Below are 22,422 nucleotides of genomic sequence, written 5' to 3' on the forward strand. Positions count from 1 at the left end.
GGTGAAGAGAAAGTAGTTGATGGGAGCTTGGGAGAAATTCTTAAATGTCCCTCATCACGTTCTTTAATATAATCCAATGATGTTCAAGGTGCTGTTACTTAATATACGCTGTAAGTTAATAGTCCAAGAATGACTGTTCACACACTGCTAAATCTGTAGTTCAGCATTGAATCTGACAGGTAAGGAGTAGAAAAACCACCCCCTTTACCAGTCACCAATTCCCCCCCTTCTACCCATCTTCCAAATCCCAATTGCTCTGATGCTTGGGTGAAGATGGCCATAGATAATTCTAGAAGTCCAAAGAGAGCGCCCTCTCACATACAGCAGATGGTGTGGGGAGAGCACAGGCGAATGTTCATGTTTTGCTGAGAGTTTAGCAGGAAGCCCACGCATTGGGATTTCCATTGCCAACAACGGATTCCTGAGCAGCCATGAAGAGGCAGGGACCTGGAGGGAGGAGTGTGGGACGGCGGGACGAGCAAGCACAGCTCATTTGTTCACTGCTGTGACTCAGGTCACACTTTTGGTTCTGTGTATCTGCCCAGGAGCAGTGACTTGAGAAGGCAGGCCCCCTGAGATCTCCAGCCTTTATCCCTCTGGCCCTGGCTAGGCCGAGCCTGGGACTTGTCTGTCATGGATCCACTTTACAGAGTGAAACCTAGGAAATGCTGTTGGATTTTTGTGTTCTTTAGTGTTACCTTTTCCCAACCTAAGGTTGTAAGGCCACTAAGTTTGAGGTTTTTTCTAAAAACACTTGAAATGTATTTCAAGGGGGAAAAAAAACCTTAATCTACTTGTGTGCGTCATTCAGTGGTTGGGTATTTTTGTAAATAAAGTTTTATTAGAACCAGCCACGCCCATTCATTTACAGATTGTCTGACTACTTTCCTGCTACAAAAACAGAATTGAGTGGTTGCAACCATATGTGCTGCAAAGCCAAAAATATTTACTATCTGGCCCTTTACAGAAAAAAATTGCCAACCCAACTTAGAGTAATTGCATTCTTAGCACACTTTGCAAATTCAATCTATTTAGGGTAGGCAACACCTAAAAATTTTGGTAGTCACTCAGTTTCCTAAAATCTTCTTCATCCAAGATCCCTCACCTACTTCTCTCCAGAATCCTCTGGGGTGGGGGGATGGGGTCCCATTGTTCACAGGCCTTAGATTAAATCTCAGCCCTTCTCCAGAGGGTCCCGTGGCTCTTTCTGGAAGCTTCACCCCCCCTGCCCTTTCCCAGCCTCTTTCAGGTCCTTCTCTGAGTGTTCCCAATTCAAGTCCTGCCAAATGGATGTCATGGAGCTGTTTTCATGAATTGTTCTATTCAGTGTATTTTTGCAAGTTTTATTTTCTGTGATATGTAAAAGATCATTGATATTTTATTAAATGTAATATCGGGGGTCATTTCCTTATGACGTGATTTCTCAAAGTGTGGGCCTCTGATGCCCTGAATCAAAATCACCAAGGATGCTGGTTAACCATTCAGCTGCCCAGGCCTCACCCACCCTCTGTGGGATGGGCCCCAGGAACTGGTATGTTTTAATAAGCTCCCCAGGCAATTCAGATGCGCACGAAATCCTGACCACCACTGCTGTATACACAGAGGATCATAACCTTGGTTAAGGAAATAGCTCCTCCTTGTCACATCTTCTGCAAAATGTTATTTCAGTTCAAAATACCTTTCTAAAGAACAGCATAAACTTGAAATTCACAGGCACCTTGTGTACATATTTACTATCACGATGCCCAAAGCCAAATCACCACATCCTTAGCAGACGGTGCTGTTGAATTTGAAGCAAACTCCTCCTGATGTTTTCATATTGTCATTGCATCTTTGTGTATTTAAAAAAAATGCAAAAATTATGTTGTAGAGCTGTAGGCTAATACCGGGGTATTAGTTATCTATTGTTGCATAACAAATGAATATAAAACTTAGTGGCTGGAAACAGCAACACATATTATCTCAGTTTCTGTAGTTTGGGAGCCTGGGCTCAGCTTGTCTGTCTCTGGGTCTCATCTGAAGGCCCAACCAGGAATCATCCACTTCCCAGCTCACTCCTGTGGTTGTGGGCAGGACTCATTCCTCGCAACCTGTTGGTCCAAGACCTCTATTGATTACTTGCTACGTGGGCTTTCCCATAGCGCCCTCCTGGCATGGCAGCTGGCTTCATCAGAGAGAGCAAGTAAGTGGGCAGGAGTGTGTGTGTGTGTGTGAGAGAGAGAGAGAGAGAGAGCACTAGCAAGCTAGCAACACAGAAATCATAGTCTTTTGAAACCTAATCAAGGAAACAAGTCACTAGGCCCAGCCCACACTCAGGGAGAGGTACTGGCACAAGGGTGTGAATATCAGGAGGTGGGGATCACTGGGGGTGTCTTAGAAGCGCTGCCTACCACAAGCTCTACAAATGGTTTCAAAGTGGAAATGCATCCTTTGTCCTCACAGAGCACGTCTTCTCTCCTTAATGACAGTAGCCCCTTCATTTGCCTGTTACCAAGTAGGGGGAGCCTGTGGATGTGTCCCCCCACCCCACCCAGGTTGATATGGCTCCTGCCTTTTGCTGCCATTGCTGCCAATCGTTAGTTCCCAAAAGGGGTTCGCAACCTTTTAAAATTACTCATGTCTTTTGTAAAAATCAAACTCAAGAAGCAGGTCTTTTTTTTTTTTTAACCTTTTGGAGGTATAATTGACGCACGTAAACTGCATATATGTATTTAAAGTGGCCTATTTGGTAAGTTTTGACATATGTATGTGCCCAAGCAAGATGGTGACATGTCCATGAATCCCAAAGTTTCCCCGGATCCCTCTGTAAGCCCTCCCTGTCACCTACCCTCTCCAAGCGACCACTAATTTGCTTGCTGTCTCTGTAGATTCTTTTACATTTTCTGGAGTGACCCTTACGAAGAGTTGTTCACATGAATTCTCTCACTGTTTCTCACCAAGCCATTCCCATTAAATGTTGTGTGACGTTGACTGCTTAATAGCTCCAAGCTTTGTCTGGTTTTCATCCTTCCTGCCTCCACTGACCATACCCGGTGCACTTTGAATAAATCTCAAAAGACCCATTCTGCTACCACCTACAGTGGAAGAGTTTATGTTGCACCCACTCCAGCCCCACCTACACCCCCAGTGCCAAATGAACCTCTTTAAAAGCATACCTGGGATCATGTCAGTCGCCTGCTCACAAACCTTCCCTGACTGCAGAACAGAGCCCCCAAGGCTGCAGGCTGGCTTGGAGGCCTCCCACACGAGGGCCCCACCTGCCTTGGCATCGTCTCCTCTCACACTGTGCTGGTGCCCTTGATACACTCAGCCACACCTGGAGCCATCCCCACGTTGGTCCTGCTCTCCTTCCCTCACACTTTTCCATCTGTCCGAGCCATGAGTTCCTTCTGTTCTTCAAGGCCTGTCTACACTGCTACCACCACCCACCCTTACCTTAGCTCCTCGTACTGGACCAAGGAGATCTGTCCCCACCTCGCTCCCCATGTCCCTGAGTCTCTTTATTCTACTTTCATCACTTCTTATGTGTTTCTGTCCCCCACCCCACTCCTAGGTGTCAGTGCCGGGAGGGCACAGCAAACCCCTGCCACCCCATGTACAGTGCCTTCCATATAGCAGCAGTTCCACAACTCATTGAATTCAGTGAAATGCAGGAAAGCATAGACACTGTCACCCAGATGGTCAAGGAGGTTGAGTGCTGCCAAAGCTTAATAATGCAGCTAGTTCTCATATTTCTTGAACACCCTGCAGATCTCCATGCTCTTAAAATCTGTGTCATCCGAACTTAGAGCTCGCTTCTCCTACTCACCATCGGTTTCCCTGATTCTTTGCTCCCCCACTTCACTAGGCTAAGAGCACATCACATGGTCCTAGGGAAACCAAAGCCAGTTCCCACAAAGGCAAAAGAAGAGACTAACAAGTGTCTGTTTCCCAAACTTTTTTATTCTCACCATGTGAACGTATCTTTACTTTTATATAATTGCTTATCGTCTACTGCTCACGCCATAGTGAACATGTCAGAAGCTAATGTAAAATTTTAATCTACTTAATAGATCTCAGGAAAGCTTTTTAAAAGGATCTGCTGAGAACTGACTCCCCCAATATTATTACAAATAGTTTGAGCATTCTTAGCATTATATAGCTGAACTTTGACACTAACTCCTCTAAGAAGGTGGAGGGAGAACTGAGGAGCCACCTGTGGGTAATTTAAGTGAGGCCTCACTTAGCTCTTTAACAGGAGCCCCTTTCCGCCTCTTCATGCGTTATACCAGCGGTTCACAGACTTTCAGGCTTAGGTCCCTTTACTCTCTTAAGAGTAATTGAAGACCCCAAAAAGCTTTTGCTCGTGTGGGTTATAGCTATAAATATTTTCTTGTTAGAAATTATCACTGAGAAATGTATTCTTAAATAATAAACATTATTTATTGAAAATAAGAAACCCATTACATGTTAACATAAGTAATATTTAGGGAAAATAGCTATTTTCCAAAACAGAACTTCAGTAAGGACAATAGTACCGTTGTACGCTTCTGTTCATCTCTAATATCTGGCTTCATATTAGACAGCTGGATTCGTGCGTGTGCCTCTACCTTCATTCAAAAGCATCTGGGGGCGTCTAGTTGGGTTGAAGTATATGAAGGAAACTCAGGGTCTCATAGATATGTAGTTGGCGTATTTCAATGGCCTTTTCATATATTTGTAGGACTCTTCTTGATAATAAAATTCAACAAGTGGTGCTTTCTTAACAATTATTTGTTATGTAGCATCTGAAACCATATCAATAACCTTTGTGTACTGTGCTCCATTCAAATCTGTTGCTCTATCTTGGCTCTGCATGCAAGAGCGATTTTGTAACGTCACCCATTGGTCATTTGAAAAATATTGGTTCTCTGAGTTGTGCAGATCTTTCAAATATTGACACATTTCATTGCACCAGATCAAAAAAGTCACATTTGTTCATATTACCACCAATTTCATCAAGAAGCTTTTCAAGTATTGAGAAGTTGGCACTTTCACTATAGCAGGTGCAAGTTTTCCAAAATTGATTGGCAACAGATACTATCAGTTGTTTTCTTTGACATGACAAGTTCACTTGGATCATTTTTGTGAACATTTCTGCCAGATACCCACGTTTCAATAACTGTAGCTTGTCAGCCATTTTTTCAAGAAAAAAAAAATGGTGTTGCGAACACACACAGAAAAGGTGCTAGTTCAGATCATAACTCAGTCCCAGAAGAACTTTGCCTCCAGACAACCATTGTACTTTGGTACCCAGCAGAAGTGCTTTCTGCATCCTTCCCATTTCATCACACAGAATTTTCAAATTTAATAAAATTTGAATACTAAAATTTATCATTTTTCCTGCAGCCAGGACATCTTTAAGTGAAACTGCCCATTTTGATTTTATCTTGTTCCTGTGAGTGCTGGTGGTAAAGAATGCACTGCTGCTCAGTACACTTTGCTGCCACTGCCCGATTCGTGCTAAGCCACCAGCACTTTTACTGTGTACATGGCAACACAGTGAATTCAATAACATCTTAGTGCTATTATAAAAGAGTGCGGGCCTCGCAGACCTCCTGAAAGAGTCTCCCAGGGCTGCACAGACCCTCCTCCTTGGAGAACCCTGTTTTCTGCCATTGTGACCCAGTGTGGGGCCGGTGGGCTCCCAGAATGAAATCTCCAGCTGGCAGGTAAGACTGCCAGGTCCTCTCCCCACACCTGCCTAAATAAGAATATGCATTTTCACAAGATTCCCCAGGAGACTTAACTGCACATTAAAGTCTGAGAGGCCCTGCTCTTTAACAGAGATCTACAAACTTCTCCTGTAAAGGGCCAGATGGTAAATATCTGTGGCAACCAGTCAACTGCCTTTGTAGCTTGAAAATAGCCAAACACAGTAAACAAATGAGTGTGGTTGTGTTACAATAAAACTTTATTTATGGTCACAGAAATTTGAACTGCATATACTTTTCATGTGTCATGAAATATTCTTCTTTGAGTTTTTTTTTTTTTAATTATTTAGAAACATAAAAAGCATTCTTGGCCATGTGGAGAGCTGGGTGTGGCCCATCGGCCACAGTTTGCTGACCCTGCTCTGTAATACTTGTTCTCCAACCTGGGTGCTCATTGAAATCACCTGGGGACTTTGTTTTTAAAATAGCAAAGCCTCTAATTCCTGAGTCCCATCCCCAGAAATTCTGACTTCATTGGTCTAGGGTGTAGTCTGGTCATCAGGGCTTTCAAATGCTCTCCAGATAATTCTGACGTGCAATAAAACTTGAGAACTTCTGCTCTATAGTATTTTCTTTAAAGTTTATTTTAAGCTCTTTGTTTTAATTGTAGACTTTGGTAGTGACACCGGGTGTCTTAGACCAGGATTGTACATTGTAACCTTAGAGCGGGTTTCTTCACCCTTGGCATTAGTGACATTTCGTATCCCATCATTCTTTGCTGTGGGGAGGTGGGTAGGGGAGGGGCTGTCCTGTACTATCCACTGTCGGGTGTTGAGCAGCACCCCTGGCCTTGACCCACTAGAGCCAGTAGCACCCCCTCCCCCACTTGTGATGACCAAAAATATCTCCAGACATTGCAGAATGTCTGGGGGTACAGTCACCCCCTATTGGGAGCCATTACTTGGGCCATCTTAGAATCAGGGAGGTCTCTGCTGGCTGACATTCACTTTTGTGTCTTTTAAATAGGATTCTCTCTGCCTCCATTTTCCTGATGCTGGTTGTTTCAAAGTTGCAAACCTTAGTTATTCTCCTTTTCTTTTTAATCTTGTGGCTCATTAGGAGTCAGTAAAGTAGCAAGGAAGGCCTTGTATAGAGCGTGGTGTGTGTGTGTGTGTGTGTGAGAGAGACAGAGAGAGAGAGAGAGAGAGAGAGAGAGAGAGAGATTCCCTGGGGAAGAATCTGAGCCCTTGTTCCCCTGGCCCTCCTTCTGAGCCAGCATTAAATCTGCAGCCAGGATCACAGACAACTTGGGGCAAATCACTGGGCCGTTATGAACTCACAGCCATGGCAACGGCCGTCCACAAGCCCAAGGACAAAACGTGTTTTATTCTGTTGTTCTGCACAAAAGGTTCTAGAGATGCTGGAGACAAACTGGCCATTGAGGGTTAGAGGCATTGATGTGTATTTTTTCTCCCTACTATGTGGTTTTTATTTAAACTGTCTTAGGCTAATAATGCACACTGGAGTTTTTGTGTGAATCAAAACCTAAAACTCAAAATTCTCTTTAGCCACAGAGACCAGCTAAGTGAAGGCTTAAGACATTATTAACTTAGAGGTTTTGGGGGGTTAGTGAGAGGTATTGAGAATTACTAGTAAAACGTGCTGGTAAAAGTGGTATTGATTTTTTTTTCTCTTTTACTTGAGTAGATCACAGTCATCAAAAAAATGCTTTCTTTGCCGTCTCTGGTTCATGTTAACCAATGCTGTCCTTGCTGGTTTGAAGCTTGGGAAAACTTGAGTGTGGATTTATGGGAGTATCCAAGAAAAGCATTGATCTTCCTTCGCTAACATCAACTTGTAACAGTGTGGTGCTCTGGTGATGCTTGGCACCTCCTCTCTACTTAGAAACATCAGCCTTGCCTGTGACTTCTCACACTGGGGACAGCCTGAATCACAGATACAGTTCCTTTGTCTGTATAGGCACACTCAGCCCCATGGCGGGGTGGGGTGGGGAATAAATCTGTTTTCCCAGACCCTGTCTGTGGTGTGGTACTAAAGCATCTTTGTCAAAAATTGTGAGGTTAACAAGACTTGCTTGGCTCAGAAAAAGCCCTCTAGTTTCACTCTTTTCAAGACAGCTGAACGACTTGGAACATTTTGTTTTCTGCGTTGCAGCCCCTGGAACTTGCCATTTGATTTGCAAGTGGCTCCAGTTATGGCCAAGCCCAGCGGGCCACCTCTTAAGGGGAAAACACCAAACACGGTTGAACACAAAACAGGCACTTCACATGGGTTCAGGACACCCCTCCTGAGACTGGGAAGATGGGACTGTTGACTAGAAATGGGCTTCTCAAATTTTCCTGTGCACACAAATCAGCTGGGGGTCTTGTGAGAATGCAGATTTTCATTCAGCCCCATCTGGGGTGCAGTCTGAGATGCTGCATGTCTCCCAAGCTCCCTGCTGAAGCCGATGCTGCTGACGCAGGGACTACACTTAGCAAAGCAAAGGGTCTAAAGCACTTCCAACGGATACATGGTCCACTCATATCTTTTCTTGACCTCTGGAAGTTTTCATTGCTATTCAGTAGAAGTGGACAGCATGCATCTTTCGCTCTTCTGAGCTACAGACCCACATATCCAATCGCCTACCAGAAATCCTCCCTTAAGATGACATCCAACCACCTCAAATTTAACATGTCTAAAATGGAACTCAACATCTTTGTCTTCAAAGCCTAGCCCTCCTCTGGTCAACCTTAGCTTAGGAAACAACACAACTCCCATCCGGCTATACAAGCCAGACATTTAGGAGTTATCCTCGTTACTCACCAATCCATCCCCAACCCCATGATCCAATCCACGCCAGGTTGTGCCCATTTGACATCTTAATCATCTCTCAGACCCGTCATCAGTTTCTTCCACTTCTACCACCTTTGCCTCAGTCCAAGCTCCTGTCATCTTTTGTCTGAACCACTCCATTGGGTTTCTACTCACGTCCACTTCCGCTTTGTTCCCGTCACATCAGCCCCAGTGACCTCTTACAAGCCTAGTGTGTTCCCTGTGGTTAAAAACGCTCAATGGCTTCCCATGATTGTGAGGATCCTTAACATGGCCTAGAAACCCTGAGTGCTCTGCCTCTGGTTGAGCCTTCCGACCTGCTTTGCCCCACCCTCAGTGTGTACTATGTTCTGGCTTCTCTCATGCCCAGGAAAGTGCCTTGCTTTTTGCCACCATGCAGCTTTTGTTCCTTCTGTTCCTGAAGCACCCTCCCCAACCCATCCATCTTTCCCTTTACCTAATTATTATATATTTACTATCTGCAAGCCATTCTGGGCCACCCCCAGGAGCCTAAGTAAGTCCCCATTGTTTGCTCTCCTAGCACTTCTGAGCTTACCATTTGGTTAACGTCTGTTTCCCCCATAGACTATAAACTGCATTAGAGTCTAGACCACGCCTATCTTAGCTCACCATTTAGTCCCCAGCACCCATCCCAGTGCTTGGGACATCGAAGACACTTGGTGAACATTGAATGTTCACTAATTGAATGAAATGGAATGAGTGAATGGACAGCTGCTCCCTCCCTCCCAGTGCTGTCATCCTCACCCATATCTGTTACTCTGCTTAAGTGACAGCTTCAATTAAACGAGACCTTTAAGAGACCCCAATACCCAAGCTGTTGATAACAGCAAGGTTATGGGAAGAGTTTCTCTTGTGTGAATGAGGGCTGAGCTGCGCCTTCGGATGAATCTGTGCTAACTGCTTCTTTGAAATAAATTACAGGTAATCTAACATTAGTTCTTTGGTTCTGTTGAGTATTTTAATAACTGACTCATTAGCCATGGATAGTTCTTCACAGCCTGATGTCTAATATCTTGAAGACCATTGTTTCATATGTATTATTCAGTTTTTAATTGTTTCAGTCAGGAGAATAAATTAGGTCCCTATTACTCCATCTTGGCCGGAAGCCAGGAATCATTTTGTGGAGTTCGATTTTTATTATAGTGGAATTTGGATGGTAATAAAAGTAAGTAGGTGGAACTGACACAGTAAAGAGCTTGCATGATTCTTTAGTGCAGTGGTTCTTAAATTTGAGCCTATGTGAGAATTGCCTGAAAGGCTTGTTAAAGCACAGATTACTTGGTCCACCCTCTTCCTGAGTTTCTCTTTCAGTCGTTCTGGGTGGGCCCCAAGAATTTGTATTTTCAGTATGTTCATAGATGATGCTGATGCTGCTGGTCCTGGTGTCACACTCTGAATATCAGTGCTTCAGGATATGAGTCTGAAAACGTTTTCTATACATAGTAACTATTTCAGGCTTTGTAAGCCTTATGCTTTCTGTCACAGCTACCTCTGCCATTGTAGGGGGAAAAAAAGCCACAGACAATTTATAAATGAGTGAATGTAAGTTGTGTTCCAATAAAATTTATTTACAAAAATATAGGCTGAGCCCTGGTTTAGAAGAACTGAGCCGTTGACTCTGTGATGGGTACCATATTGGATAATGGCTGCTCCCTTTCGGCGTGAAGGGCAGTCATTAATTAGTCCCTTTATATAGAGTTTGATGGTTGCTGTATTCAGGATGATATGGTAGGCAAGGCGATGTCTGTCTTTCTAGGCTATTTCTATGTCCCACTGTGAAATGAAACAGAATGCTACTGTGACATATAAAGTTAAAAAAAAAAAAGAACACCCTCTTGCCTCCTCCCACATAAATACACCCAGAAATGGCTCCGTAATTTGCAGGCCCAGTGCAAAATGAAAATTCAGACACCCTTGTTCAAAGATTAAGAATTTCAAGATGGCCGTAACAGAGCATTAAACCAAGCTCAGAACCCCCACAAGACTGCACAGGGTGCACGCCTAGGAGGCCAGCCTGAACACACACCATCATCACGGTATCGCCGTGTTTTTCAAGTCAGAAATGCTGTTAATGTAAGGACATTAACAGCATTGATATCCATATTTAGAAAACACATTTAGGTTTTTCTTTTTGCAGCAGTTTGGGTTTCTCTGAGATAAGCATGTGGCATACAACCAAACTACCCAGTGTTCAAAGATACCTTACACACTGTGCATAGAGATAGCTTCTAGACTGACATAGAAGGTACAATGGGGAGTGATCCATTTATAGATGGTTGGAAATCCACTGCACATACAATTTTAGCCCTGTAGATAACTGGTCAACCAAACTAGAATAAGCTATGCATCTAGCTGTATCATTTCCTATACATTTTTCCCATGTTGTGTTCCACAAGCTTCTACTCACGTTGGCCGGCAGGAGCTGTAAGAACTTTATCTGTGCGTGTGGAACAACGCTAACCAACCAACATGTTGACTTCTGTTCTACAGGAGCCAGAGTTCCTATAGCCGCAAATAAAACCATCTGCTGAAAACATAAGAGCATTGGCATCTGCTGAGAGACTATGACTCATTGAAGTGATCCCCCAAATTCTTGAGTCCCTGGTTTTCCCTGCTGTTATAAAACCAAACCCACAGCATGGGGCATACGGAGTCCTTGAGAGAGATAAATTGGAGGGAAACTGTAGCCTTGATCCAGTGGTGAATTTGAGACTGAAGAGCAGCATTCTTCTAACCCCACTTGTCTTTTTGAGTCAGGGAGCGGCTGTGATATTTCCTTTGAAAGAAGCAGAATGCTATAACCCTTTGGATGAAAGAGTTTTGAAGCAGTAACTGTGGATTTGGAAGGATGAGTTATATAGTTAAAGGGCGAGTGTGCTATGCTGTAACGCCAAACCTAACTCCAAATGACGAGAAAGGATGTGGGTTTATTTAAATATATATACACACACATACAAAAACATTCAGAAATGAATGAGCATTTTATCAGATTATATGTCAGTGTCACCTTACCAGTTGCTTATGTATTCTGCATACTAGATCTTTCTGTAGAAACCCCTACCCCTCTCCAGTAGGAATTATACTCCCTCCTGTCCTCTGCTCTCCCCATTCCCCACCCACTATCCACTGGTTCTTCAGCAGTCTATATCATGCTGTACTGTAATAATTATTTCATGTGTCTGCCTGAAGCATTAGACTTATCTCCTTGAAGGTAAAGAAGAGGCTTGATTTCTTAGTTGTAACCCTATTACCAAGCACAGTGCTTAGCACCCAGAAGGTTTTCAAAAAGTACTCAATTAATGAAATATGAAGTAAAATTCAGTTAGGACCCAGCTCATGCTACAGAAAATCAAATATGTGGCAGGTCAAACTATATCTTCCAAAGCAGTGTTCTGTGATAATAGAATGTTCTATATCTGTGCTGACCAGTATGGTAGCCGCTAGCACATGTGGCTACTGAACATGTGAAATGTAGCTGGTCCAACTGAGGGACTGAAATTTTTCTTTTATTTAATGTTAAAGAATTTAAATAGCCACATGAGCTAGTGGCTACCATATTGGACAGCGCAATCTCAAGGCCACACATCTCTATCCAATAATGACCAGATATAATTTCGTAAGCCAAGGAAGCAACCACTCATCTTGTTCCTTACATCACCATAGAGACCGAGAATGGGGGAGGTTGTGAATGGTACGGCGCACACAGGTCTGTTTGTTTCTATATAATGGGACATAATCCAAGCTGGGGATTTTAGTTTCCCTTAGTTTGGGAGCCTGGAAAGAATTTGGACTTCTATTTGCACTCCTCTCCCCTCACCTCAGCCCCCCAAAGGTCATGTGACAAAAAAAAAATTGAACTCCATCATCCTTGTTCACAAATCTCAAGTGTGCGAAGGTCTTTAAGGTACTGACTTGCTCGTGAACTTGAACTGTATTGTGCACTGGTTCCATTTTATGTCGTTTTATAAATCCATTGCCGGGAGATTGGTCTTCATGAAAACAGCTCGTCATCTTCTGAAATAAAAGGAAGCACGCTTTCTTATGAAGCCCTGACATTTTTTATTTTCCTATGAATTGAAGAGAAATCTGGTAATGTGAATTTGTAGTCACCTCTTGTGGTAGCTTTAAGCAACTGCTAGTTTAGAATGGGATGTTCATCAAAATGGAAAAAGCCCATCTCCAGTGTTTTATGCAGGGTAGTCATTCCCCATCTACTGTAAAGACCGTTTAGGGAAAAGAAATGTAGCTGGTTTAATGTGCTTGCCTTGGAGTAATGAACTGCTCTTGATTGCTCCTAGGCCTCATAATGCATGCAGAGTTCGATTTCCCTGACAAGCCATTTACTTAAGGGTCTAGAGACTATAAACAGGGATGGGAGGTCAGGGAGGTAGTGACGTCACCCCGAGGCCAGCCCTGCTCTATTGAAACATGAATGTCTCCGAATTGAAATCAGCGCCTGGCTCTGCCCCTCGGGGAGCTCTCCCTGGACACCTCAAGGAAAAGTTTATTTTAAAAATGCATAAAAGTCTTATTCTTCTCAAGATGAAGAGTGAATTGTGGCTCTCTCTTCTTCATTTCACTTCATGGATGCTCATTTTCTTTTTTTTCTTTTCACTTTTTTTTTCCTTCTGTTCCTTTTCCTTCTTCAAGTACTTAAATGTCACCCACCACTTCTGGGTTCTTACTCTGAACGTGTGTGTCGGGGGAAGGGTGCAGATGGAAGCCGGGGAGGAGGACTATGAATAAACTGCTTGTGCTGCCGGGGCTGGGGGACATTTTTATTACAAAGTTGAGGTAATTTCTGATATTGACATGAGAGAAGCTTGAGTGGACCCACTTGAGTGGATCTTAGTGACTTTGTACTTCTAGGGACCAAAATACCCATCACCTTACCAAAATGATCATGTTGATATTTTTCTGAATGCAGCAGCAACAGTATAATTACTGTATTTGACTCTTCTGGTTGCCCTGGAGGTAAAGGCTCGGGCAAAGCCACCGGCTGCTACAGAAATGGAGGTACTTGAAACCCCAGAAGGATGAGGTTGGGGGGAATTTGATGGTCGCTTTTCTTCATAGAACTGTGGCTTCACTGCTGTCCTGTCATTTGACTGTTAGTGGAGTGATTGTCCCCCCACCCGCCCCGGTTCAGTCGGGAAGCTCTAGAATTGTGACTGCATAACTATTTGTCTGACAGCTCTGCCACTCACCCCAAGCAAATTAAGCTAGGTTCTCTCTTGGAGCCGCAAGGTGCTCACGCACAGAATGTGAGACGATGACAGCTACCCCACCGGCCCTTGTTATGTTGAGCTGTGAACATAGAGCGTGAGAGGAAAGATGTGACAGCATTGTCTGCTAATGTGTGGTCTCATGAAGACCAGAGGCATCTTGCCCGTAACAGCTGCATTTTGTCTCCCTTGGGTCCAGGCTGCTTCGAATGTTGCATCAAGTGTCTGGGAGGAGTCCCCTATGCGTCTCTGGTGGCCACCATCCTCTGCTTCTCCGGAGTCGCCTTGTTCTGTGGTTGTGGGCACGTGGCTCTCGCGGGCACCGTGGCGATTCTTGAGCAACACTTCTCTACCAACACCAGTGACCACGCCTCGCTGAGCGACGTGTAAGTACCTGCTTCCCTTCACAAACGGATTTAAAATGCAACCACCCCATGATGTTTCCAAAAAGTCTACAGTGTGCTCTCCTGGCAGAAAGCCGATGCTTGTCATTAAAGCTCACTGTGTGCTGAAAGCAAAAGGTCCATGAGAAAAGGAAAAAGAAAGGGCCAAGAATGCAGTGGGTATGTGGCCCCCAGGGTGTTTGGGACCTGCGATGGGATCTCACCTGGGAATGGCCAGGTGCACACATAGGACACTCCGCAAACTGCAGCCGTGGACATGGAGGGCTGGGGCAAGGCTGATGCCACCAATCATCATACCCGAGTTATGGTTTCCAAGTAACGGGCGCCCTCCAGTGTTCTCACAGGAAATGACCATCCCGGGAATGACAGGAACCCTAAGCCTACAGGAGCAGGACTTGGACGTTAATTCTTCAGGCAGAACAATAAACCCCGAGGCTTCTTCCAGTGCAGAAGTTTTGGGGGTTGAGCCTGAAATCTGCCTTCCCATTCTAGAAATATTCTCAATGGAGTCACAACAACTCCCACCTGTACATTCCCATAACTGTGCCAGCTCAGCAACCATTTATTTTTTTCATGTATTTTCCCCTTTCCCATTGTCTTCGATGTTCTTTCTTTCCTTTGACTCCCAAAGTCGCATGGTGTTTAGGTGTCTTGTGAATATAAGAAACTTCTCTACCAGACTGAGAAAGGCATGAATTTTTATGGAACAATAATGGAATCACGTTGGAAGAGTCCGTAGGGAATTTTATTCTTTTATTTTTCAATATGTTCATGAATGACATCCAAAGAAATAAGCAGGGGAGGGGGAGGGTATAAGGACGATCAAGCAGGACGAGGGACTCACTGAGTATGACTATGTATTAAGTTGGTGCAAAAGTAATTGTGCTTTAAAAGGTTAAAAATAAGTGCAAAAACCGCAATTACTTTTGCACCCGCCTAATACAAAGAAGACCAAGAAATATTTACCATGACGACCTGGGAAAGGTGTGTGGATTTAATTATTAGCGGCTTCATAAGTGGCTCTCAAACTTCCAGGAATCTTTAAAAATTCCCTATGTCCATGCTTCCCCCCAGACCAGTTAGGTCATAACCTCTGGGGATCGCACCCAGGTACCAGTATTTTCTAAAGCTGCCCAGGTGGTTCCAATGGGCAGCCAAAGGTGGAGGAACGGGCATCTGGGGCCCTATGAGCTTGCATAGGACAAAATGAGCTGTGAATTTACATTCTCTATCTTACACATACTTGACATATTATTACTTGTGTAGTGAGAACGTCAATGCAAAAAACATCTGCCCGAGTTACTCCTAAAGAACCCCTGAGTGTGAACAACATTAAGCACTAGGCGTGGTTGGGAGATATTTGATATGGCGGAAGGAACATGTTGTCTGTCCACTGGACCAGAGTTCAGATGCTGGCTCTTCCCCTCACTGTGTCCTTGGACGAGTGACTTACCTCCTCAATGCCCTATTTACTTATGTGCAAAATGAGGATTCTAACCCTCACGTCACCGGACTAGGTAAGTATTAAAAGATGACAACTGAGCCCTTACCCCTGAAAGGAAACGTTTCCCTTGTCTGAGAACGCTGTCCACCTCCACAGTGTGCCCACCTTGGAAGAAAGGCGCAGGTGGCGATGGGGTGGGCAGACATGCCTGTCGGAATGCCCCGGGAGCCCCCTGACATCAGCAACATCACAGGCACATCAGCCTCATGTCCTCCCTGCGGAGGCTGAAAATGTCTATTTACCGTGCAGTGGATTTAACTTTTCAGGCCGTCTTCTTCCTTTTCACAGAATCCAGCTGATGCAGTATGTCATCTATGGAATTGCGTCCTTTTTCTTCCTGTATGGGATCATTCTGTTGGCAGAAGGCTTTTACACCACGAGCGCAGTGAAAGAGCTGCACGGGGAATTTAAAACCACCGCCTGTGGCCGATGCATCAGTGGAATGGTGAGTGCGAACTTCGGCTTGTCCGATGTACAACCACACCTCTATGGACTTCTTCGTAGTTGGTAAGAGCTATGAGCTAACTGAGAGTGGATCGAGAGTCCATGACACAAACACAGGCAGACCTCCGAGATATTGTAAGTTCGGGTTAGACAACCACAATATGATACTCACAATAAAGCAAGTCGGAATTTTTTTGCTGGTGGTGGGTCTTGCCTTCAATTAGTCAAAACCACAACATCTGTGAAGTGCAATAAAACTGAGGCATGCCTGTAGTGTTCTTACCAATTTAGAATTAGGAATATGAAAATACCTTCAACATATTATTGATAGTAAATTAAAATCTATGGCTGGTAGTATTTAGTCAAACATTTCCCTTATCAACGTATAGGTAATAAGGGTATTGAAGATTTTCAAATAGAAAGTTCCCACTATGAAAGGAGACCATTTTCACGTTATCTCAGTGCTTCCCTTCCCTTGTCCGTGAATACGGATTGTGGCCATAACGACTTACATGTGCTGTGATTGTCATAATCCCTCTGGAAGTATTTACCAAGCACTTTTTCTAGTAAGCACCTAGCTGAGGACTTTGCTAGTCACTAGGAATGCAAAGATTAAAACACAGGCTCCTGTCCTCAAGAAACTTATAGTCTAAAGAGAGGAGTTAGCAAACTCCAACCCTTGGCCCAAAGCCGGCCTGCCATCTGTCTTTGTACAGCCCATGAGCTAAGAATGGCTTTATATCTTCAAATTGGGGGGGGGGGGTGTAAAAACAAATGAATACAATGACTTGTGAAAATTATACGAAATTTGGTGTTTTTTTGGTGTGGGGAAAGGGGAACAGTTCCAAGTCAAGTTGCTGTCCTTTCACTCTTAGTTGTGGAGGGTGCCGTTCAGCTTCAACTTGTTGTCCTTTCAGTCTTAGTTGTGCAGGGCGCAGCTCAGCCCCAGGTCAGGTTGCCGTTGCTAGTTGCAGAGGGCACAGCCCACCATCCCTTGCAGGAGTCGACTGGCAACCTTGTGGTTGAGAGGACGCGCTCCAACGAACTGAGCCATCCAGGAGCTCAGCGGCAGCTCAGCTCAAAGTGCCGTGTTCAATCTTAGCTGCAGGGGGCGCGGCCCACCGTCCCTTGCAGGACTCTAGGAATTGAACCGGAAACCCTGTGGCTGAGAGCCCACTAGCCCATGTGGGAATCAAACCGGCAGCCTTCGGAGTTAGGAGCATGGAGCTCCAACCGCCTCCACCAGGCCGGCCCCGAAATTCGTTTTGATGACCATAAATAGTTCTATTGGCACCCAGCCACATCAAGCGTTGACATATTGTCCATGGCTGCTTTCATGCTGGGACAGTGGAGCTGAGTAGTCGTGACAGAGACTATAAGTGGCCCACAGAATCTAAACTGATCCCCATCTGGCCCTTTGCAGACAACGTATGCTGACCTCTGGTCTAGAGGACAAAGCTTTAAAAGAGCTCATTAAAAGACAGGGTTTTCCTGCAACTAAGATTGAACACGGCACCTTGAGCTGAGCTGCCGCTGAGCTCCCAGATGGTTCAGTTGGTTGAAGTGCGTCCTCTCAACCACAAGGTTGCCGGTTCGACTCCCGCAAGGGATGGTGGGCTGTGCCCCCTGCAACTAGCAACGGCAACTGGACCTGGAGCTGAGCTGCACCCTCCACAACTAAGATTGAAAGGACAACAACTTGACTTGGAAAAGAATCCTGGAAGTACACACTGTTCCCCAATAAAGTCCTGTTCCCCTTCCCCAATAAAATCTTTAAAAAAAAAAAAAAAAAGACAGGGTTTCTGTCTCGCATCACAGAGAGAATCTCGGGAATCTCAGAGGCGGCTTGCGAGGCTAGGAGGGAAGAGGCATTTATGGAGTTTGATCTTAGGCAAGTTGAGTTTGAGTTTATAATGGCATATTCATGTCAAAGTAGCTCCCAAGCAGCTATATTGGTCTGAGACAGAGGTCAGGTGTAAAGAAAACAGTTTGGGAGTCGAGAGAGAAATGCTACCACTGAGGAAGAAAGCCCAGGCTGGCTGACGAAGGCACTGGCCCTTTCCTGAGGAAAATATAGGTCCTCTCTGCAGGGCCGCGGGCCCCCTGGAGCACTAGGCACGGACTGCGTTTTCTGCTCTGGTGAAGAAGGGATGTAGGCACGCATATCGTGGCATACTTCTTTGTGACTAGATGGGAGCCTGGGCATGAAGGGGCTGTGACACAGTGCACATTAAGTTTCTTAAGGTCAGCGCAATCCTTCCCTGAGTGGACGTGTCACTGACAGCTGCTCGTCCCTGGAGGGACCCTTGGATCCTAGGGAAACTGCTGAAATGTGCTGCCCCTGCTTCTCTGTCTGGCTCTTAGTTCCTGCTAAGTTTCTTAGCTAATAGCCTGGGAACTGCAATAGAGCTGTGTGCAAATGGCAGTGGGGCATAGGGAGAGTCGCACTGCCTCTGTGTGCAGAATTAATTAGGGAGGGCTTTGTGGTAGGCGGGAGTGGAGGAAATTGCCCCACACCTGATCAGGGAAGAGGAAGCAGCATGAAGAGCAGGGCAGAGAGGCCCAGAAAAGAGGGGTTGTTCCAGGCAGCCAGTGGTGTGTCCCAGATGAAGGGAAGGGTGGAGCAAAGGATAGAAGTGACACTGCTTGGAAGGAGGTCAGGGACCAGATCAGGAAAGGCCTTAAGTGCTTGGCTAGGAATCAAATCAGAAGACAAACAGGGAGTGATGCAGTCATGCACACAAGAGAGGGAGACCTCTGAGTGCTGTGCTGCAGGGATTGGAGGGAGGGAGGAGAGGTCAGCAAGAGGTGATGGCAAGGCTCATGGTGGGGGAAAGGGGAGGGCTGAACTAGGCTCCAGGTGTGGAGTGAGGATAGGGGACAGAATCAAGGACTGTAGGCCAGGTGGGCCCGATGATTGGCATGTGGGAGCGAGCACGAGGAGGGAATGAGCGTGCAGTCTCTGGCGTGCGTGCCGCGTGATGCAGAGGTTGCCGGCAGGCGGGGAAGGCATAGGGAGACAGGATGGAGATCGCACTGAGTGTTGTGCCCGTGGGGCTTGATGCACCTGTGGACCAATGTCCCAGTGGAGTTGCCTAGAGCGTCACAGAGAGACTTGGGCTGGGGTTTCTGGGAACACTCCGGGCCAGAGATGACAGAGTGGCGGCAGGAACAAGCTCACACCAGTTTGTGGAGGCAAAGCCCTGGCTTGTGTTGCTGGAGCACCCCTAACCACTTTCCATTTGGGGCTACCCCAGTCGAATGGATGTATGCCCAAATATACTTTCAAATTTCTTGAAAAGCTTGAGTGTGCCTCAGTTTGTCTTTGAACATCTGGAGGATGGTAGAGAGTAAGGGGAGATTGTGCTGGAGGCAGGGGGTGCTTCACCCAGAGCCAGAGGAGGGAGAACCCTGTGGGCATGGGTGTGCTCGGGATCTGCTGTACCACACACCAAGCTGGAATAACCCCCCTCCCCCCGCCAACACACACAGCCCACTCTGATCTGTTGTATTAGTTAAATTTCACTTGAGAAAAGATCTGTTCTAAAAACTTGCAAAGCCAGTTGTGCCGAGGGACCTGGACTGTCTTCTTCCATGTGCTCACTGAGCACCTGTGCCTCGCACGCTGTGGTTTTGATACGTTCTAGGGGATTCCTGAATGGACTCGCTTTGGAGCGTGTTAGGTGACGGGGAGGGCTGGTGGAGGATGGAGCAACATGCTAACGACAGGAAGTTGTATGAGGCAAGGAGGACAGTGAGCTCTGCCCACCAGCAGGCCTTGCTCTGGCTCATGCTTTTTGGGCAGCCTCCGCCTGGGAGCTGAGGGCATGACTCTGAACGGGGGGGGGGGGGGGGGGGGGGGGGGGGGGGGGGCGCAGAACACGAATACCCCCATGGGCTCCGTCCACTGCACACTGGCTGCCCTTAGGAGCCCTGACCGCCACGGTTGGGGAAGGCTCACCAAGCAACGAACCACCAGCGCTTTTTCAAGTCTTTGTGGTGTTACTAGAAAGAAAGTAAAGTTTTCTTTTGAAGGGTAAGAAAAAGAAACCCTAGTCTGGAGTAGCCCTTCCATAGGCATTGGGGAGAAAGGGTCTGTGAAACTGCTGGAATCTGCTTTGAATATTTTTAGAAATGCAAATGCTGTCCTTGAGACAAGAGACTTGTTGCTGCAGTTTCCTGTGGTGACCCAGGGAGCCTGACCCCCAGGCCAACCTGGCACCATTCAGGTATCTCCTGCAGTATGGAAAATTAGATGGAACCTTCAGGTCTCCAGCATCGGCTTGAAAAAATAAAAGCCAAACTTGAATTGCAAACCTTCACCCGCACACTCTGTGGGTGCATATTCTGAAAATATAAATACCACAATATTTTTGAAACAGCCTTTCAACGTTCTCTGAAAATTGGTAGTCAAGGCAGGTTAGGAAGAATGTTCCTGAAATCGCCCATGGCAACGTGTGGGTGAACACAACGATTTTTCCCTCAGCCAGGGCTTTGCTTGCAGAGCTTCTGTGAATCTTAAAGCTGAAAAAAAAACTGGAGGGAAATGAAAATGTTATCAGATTTACTGTGCATCAAGCTTGTGTTCAAGGCTATTTTAAACTTTTAATAAAGGTTCAAGCATCTAATGCTTTGAGTAATTTCACAGGATCGTGAAACTAGTGAAATGCCTTTTGAGAAAGGACTTCCTGTAGCAATTGCTATTATACCACCCATCTAGTCTGTAAAATAAAGGTAATTTGGGGGACATTAATATGAAGTTATCATTCAAGTGGCCTGTGAAACCACCCAGACACTATCCCATGGTAAGTACCGACGGAACTGATGTTTAGAAAGAATGTCACATGGGAGGCCCTGTCACTAATGAACTCTGTGACCTTGGACAAGGGAGACCACCCCTTGGGGTCTCAGTTCCTCATTAGTTAAAAGAGGGACCTGAAAATGAAAAGTCCCTGAAGTGGCTTCGGGTAGTAATATTCTCGATCCTACGGTTGTGGAGAGCATGACCACCCTGCCCCAGCTGCCAGCCCTCTGTTTTCCTCTTCCTTGTCACTTTGCCTTGTCACCACTGTGGTCCAGGCGCTGCTCTGAACTAAATGCATCCCACAGTTGGGTATCGGGTCAGAAATGCGAACGCTTTCCTCCCAGGGGATGTGCCTCGACAGGTTCAGTGACCATTTTCTCCTTCTCTTCTCTGCTTAGTTTGTCTTCCTGACCTATGTGCTGGGAGTGGCCTGGCTGGGCGTATTTGGTTTCTCTGCCGTGCCCGTGTTTATGTACTACAACATATGGTCAACTTGTGAAGTCATCAAGTCACCCCAGACCAACGGGACAGCCGGTGTGGAGCAGATCTGCGTGGATATCCGACAATACGGTACTTCCTTTAATCCCCCGGATTAATTTTTATCCTCTCGGTGCATACGTCATGGGCATCTTTGTAATCATCATGATGTGTTTCAGACGTTCTCCTGTAGGAATAGCATATATTGTTTTCCTCAACGTGCTCCATTTTCTGAAAGGAAAGATCATGTAGGCTCTTAGCTGCTCAAAGTTACCTTGCAAAATGTTACATTTTCAAGTTAGGTATGTAGTAAAAGAAACTTCTTATAATATGAAGCTACTTTATAATACAATTCAATCCCAAAAGACTTCTGGAAGTCTACTATAAAAAGATTACGTATTTTTTCTTCAATTTCTTTTCAGTTTTGTTCCCTCCAAAACATTGCATGCACTGTATAACCCAATTAATTTGTATGTCCGACTCTTCAAAGCAGTACTTTTTAAAATGACCAATTGCTTAAACTTCATCTGTACTGAAAAACACAACATAAAATCCAGATGCATTTTTGAAGTCATCAGAATGTACTCTATAGAAGCTGGCTGTTGGAAACCTGGTCAAACATTTGCAAATGAATGGGATCCTCACAACAGGCAGCTAAGGCTGGTTCATTTTGACAAGCCACAGACTCGGCCATTGCTCCTCCTGTTAATTAATTTGAGACTTTTCTTCCCCGCTGAGTGAGAGAAGCAGCATCCTAAGTAAGGACTGTAATTAGTGCTTTGAGCCAGGAGGGTAGGAAATCCTGTTGTTGGCAGAAACAACCAGGGGAAAGAAGCTTTTCATTAGAATCAAAGAAGAAATAACGTCTTTCAGAGCTTTTCTTGAGAGAGATGACTATTTCACTTTTGCTGCTGGTTTTTCCTGTGTGGCTTATCATCAACCTCTTACCTCAAACCATAATAGGAAATTTGCCTAAAACTGCCCATCAGACTGATAATCTCATCTCAATCTCATCTCTTAAAGACCAAGGCTCAAC

General features: G+C 45.3%; 1 protein-coding gene across 3 annotated transcripts in view; it reads left to right on the forward strand.

The window, feature by feature from the left end:
- The window catches only part of GPM6B (glycoprotein M6B), a 43,712-nt gene that overhangs the window by 13,155 nt on the left and 8,135 nt on the right, over positions 1-22,422 (forward strand). For all 3 annotated transcript variants that reach the window (XM_033109289.1, XM_033109297.1, XM_033109306.1), the window contains 3 exons: positions 13,953-14,139; positions 15,950-16,106; positions 21,308-21,479. In XM_033109289.1, the coding sequence (XP_032965180.1) occupies positions 13,953-14,139; positions 15,950-16,106; positions 21,308-21,479 (516 nt within the window). The remainder of the gene's footprint in view (positions 1-13,952; positions 14,140-15,949; positions 16,107-21,307; positions 21,480-22,422) is intronic.

The sequence above is a fragment of the Rhinolophus ferrumequinum genome, chromosome X (genome assembly GCF_004115265.2).
Source record: "Rhinolophus ferrumequinum isolate MPI-CBG mRhiFer1 chromosome X, mRhiFer1_v1.p, whole genome shotgun sequence".
Lineage (NCBI taxonomy): Eukaryota > Metazoa > Chordata > Mammalia > Chiroptera > Rhinolophidae > Rhinolophus > Rhinolophus ferrumequinum.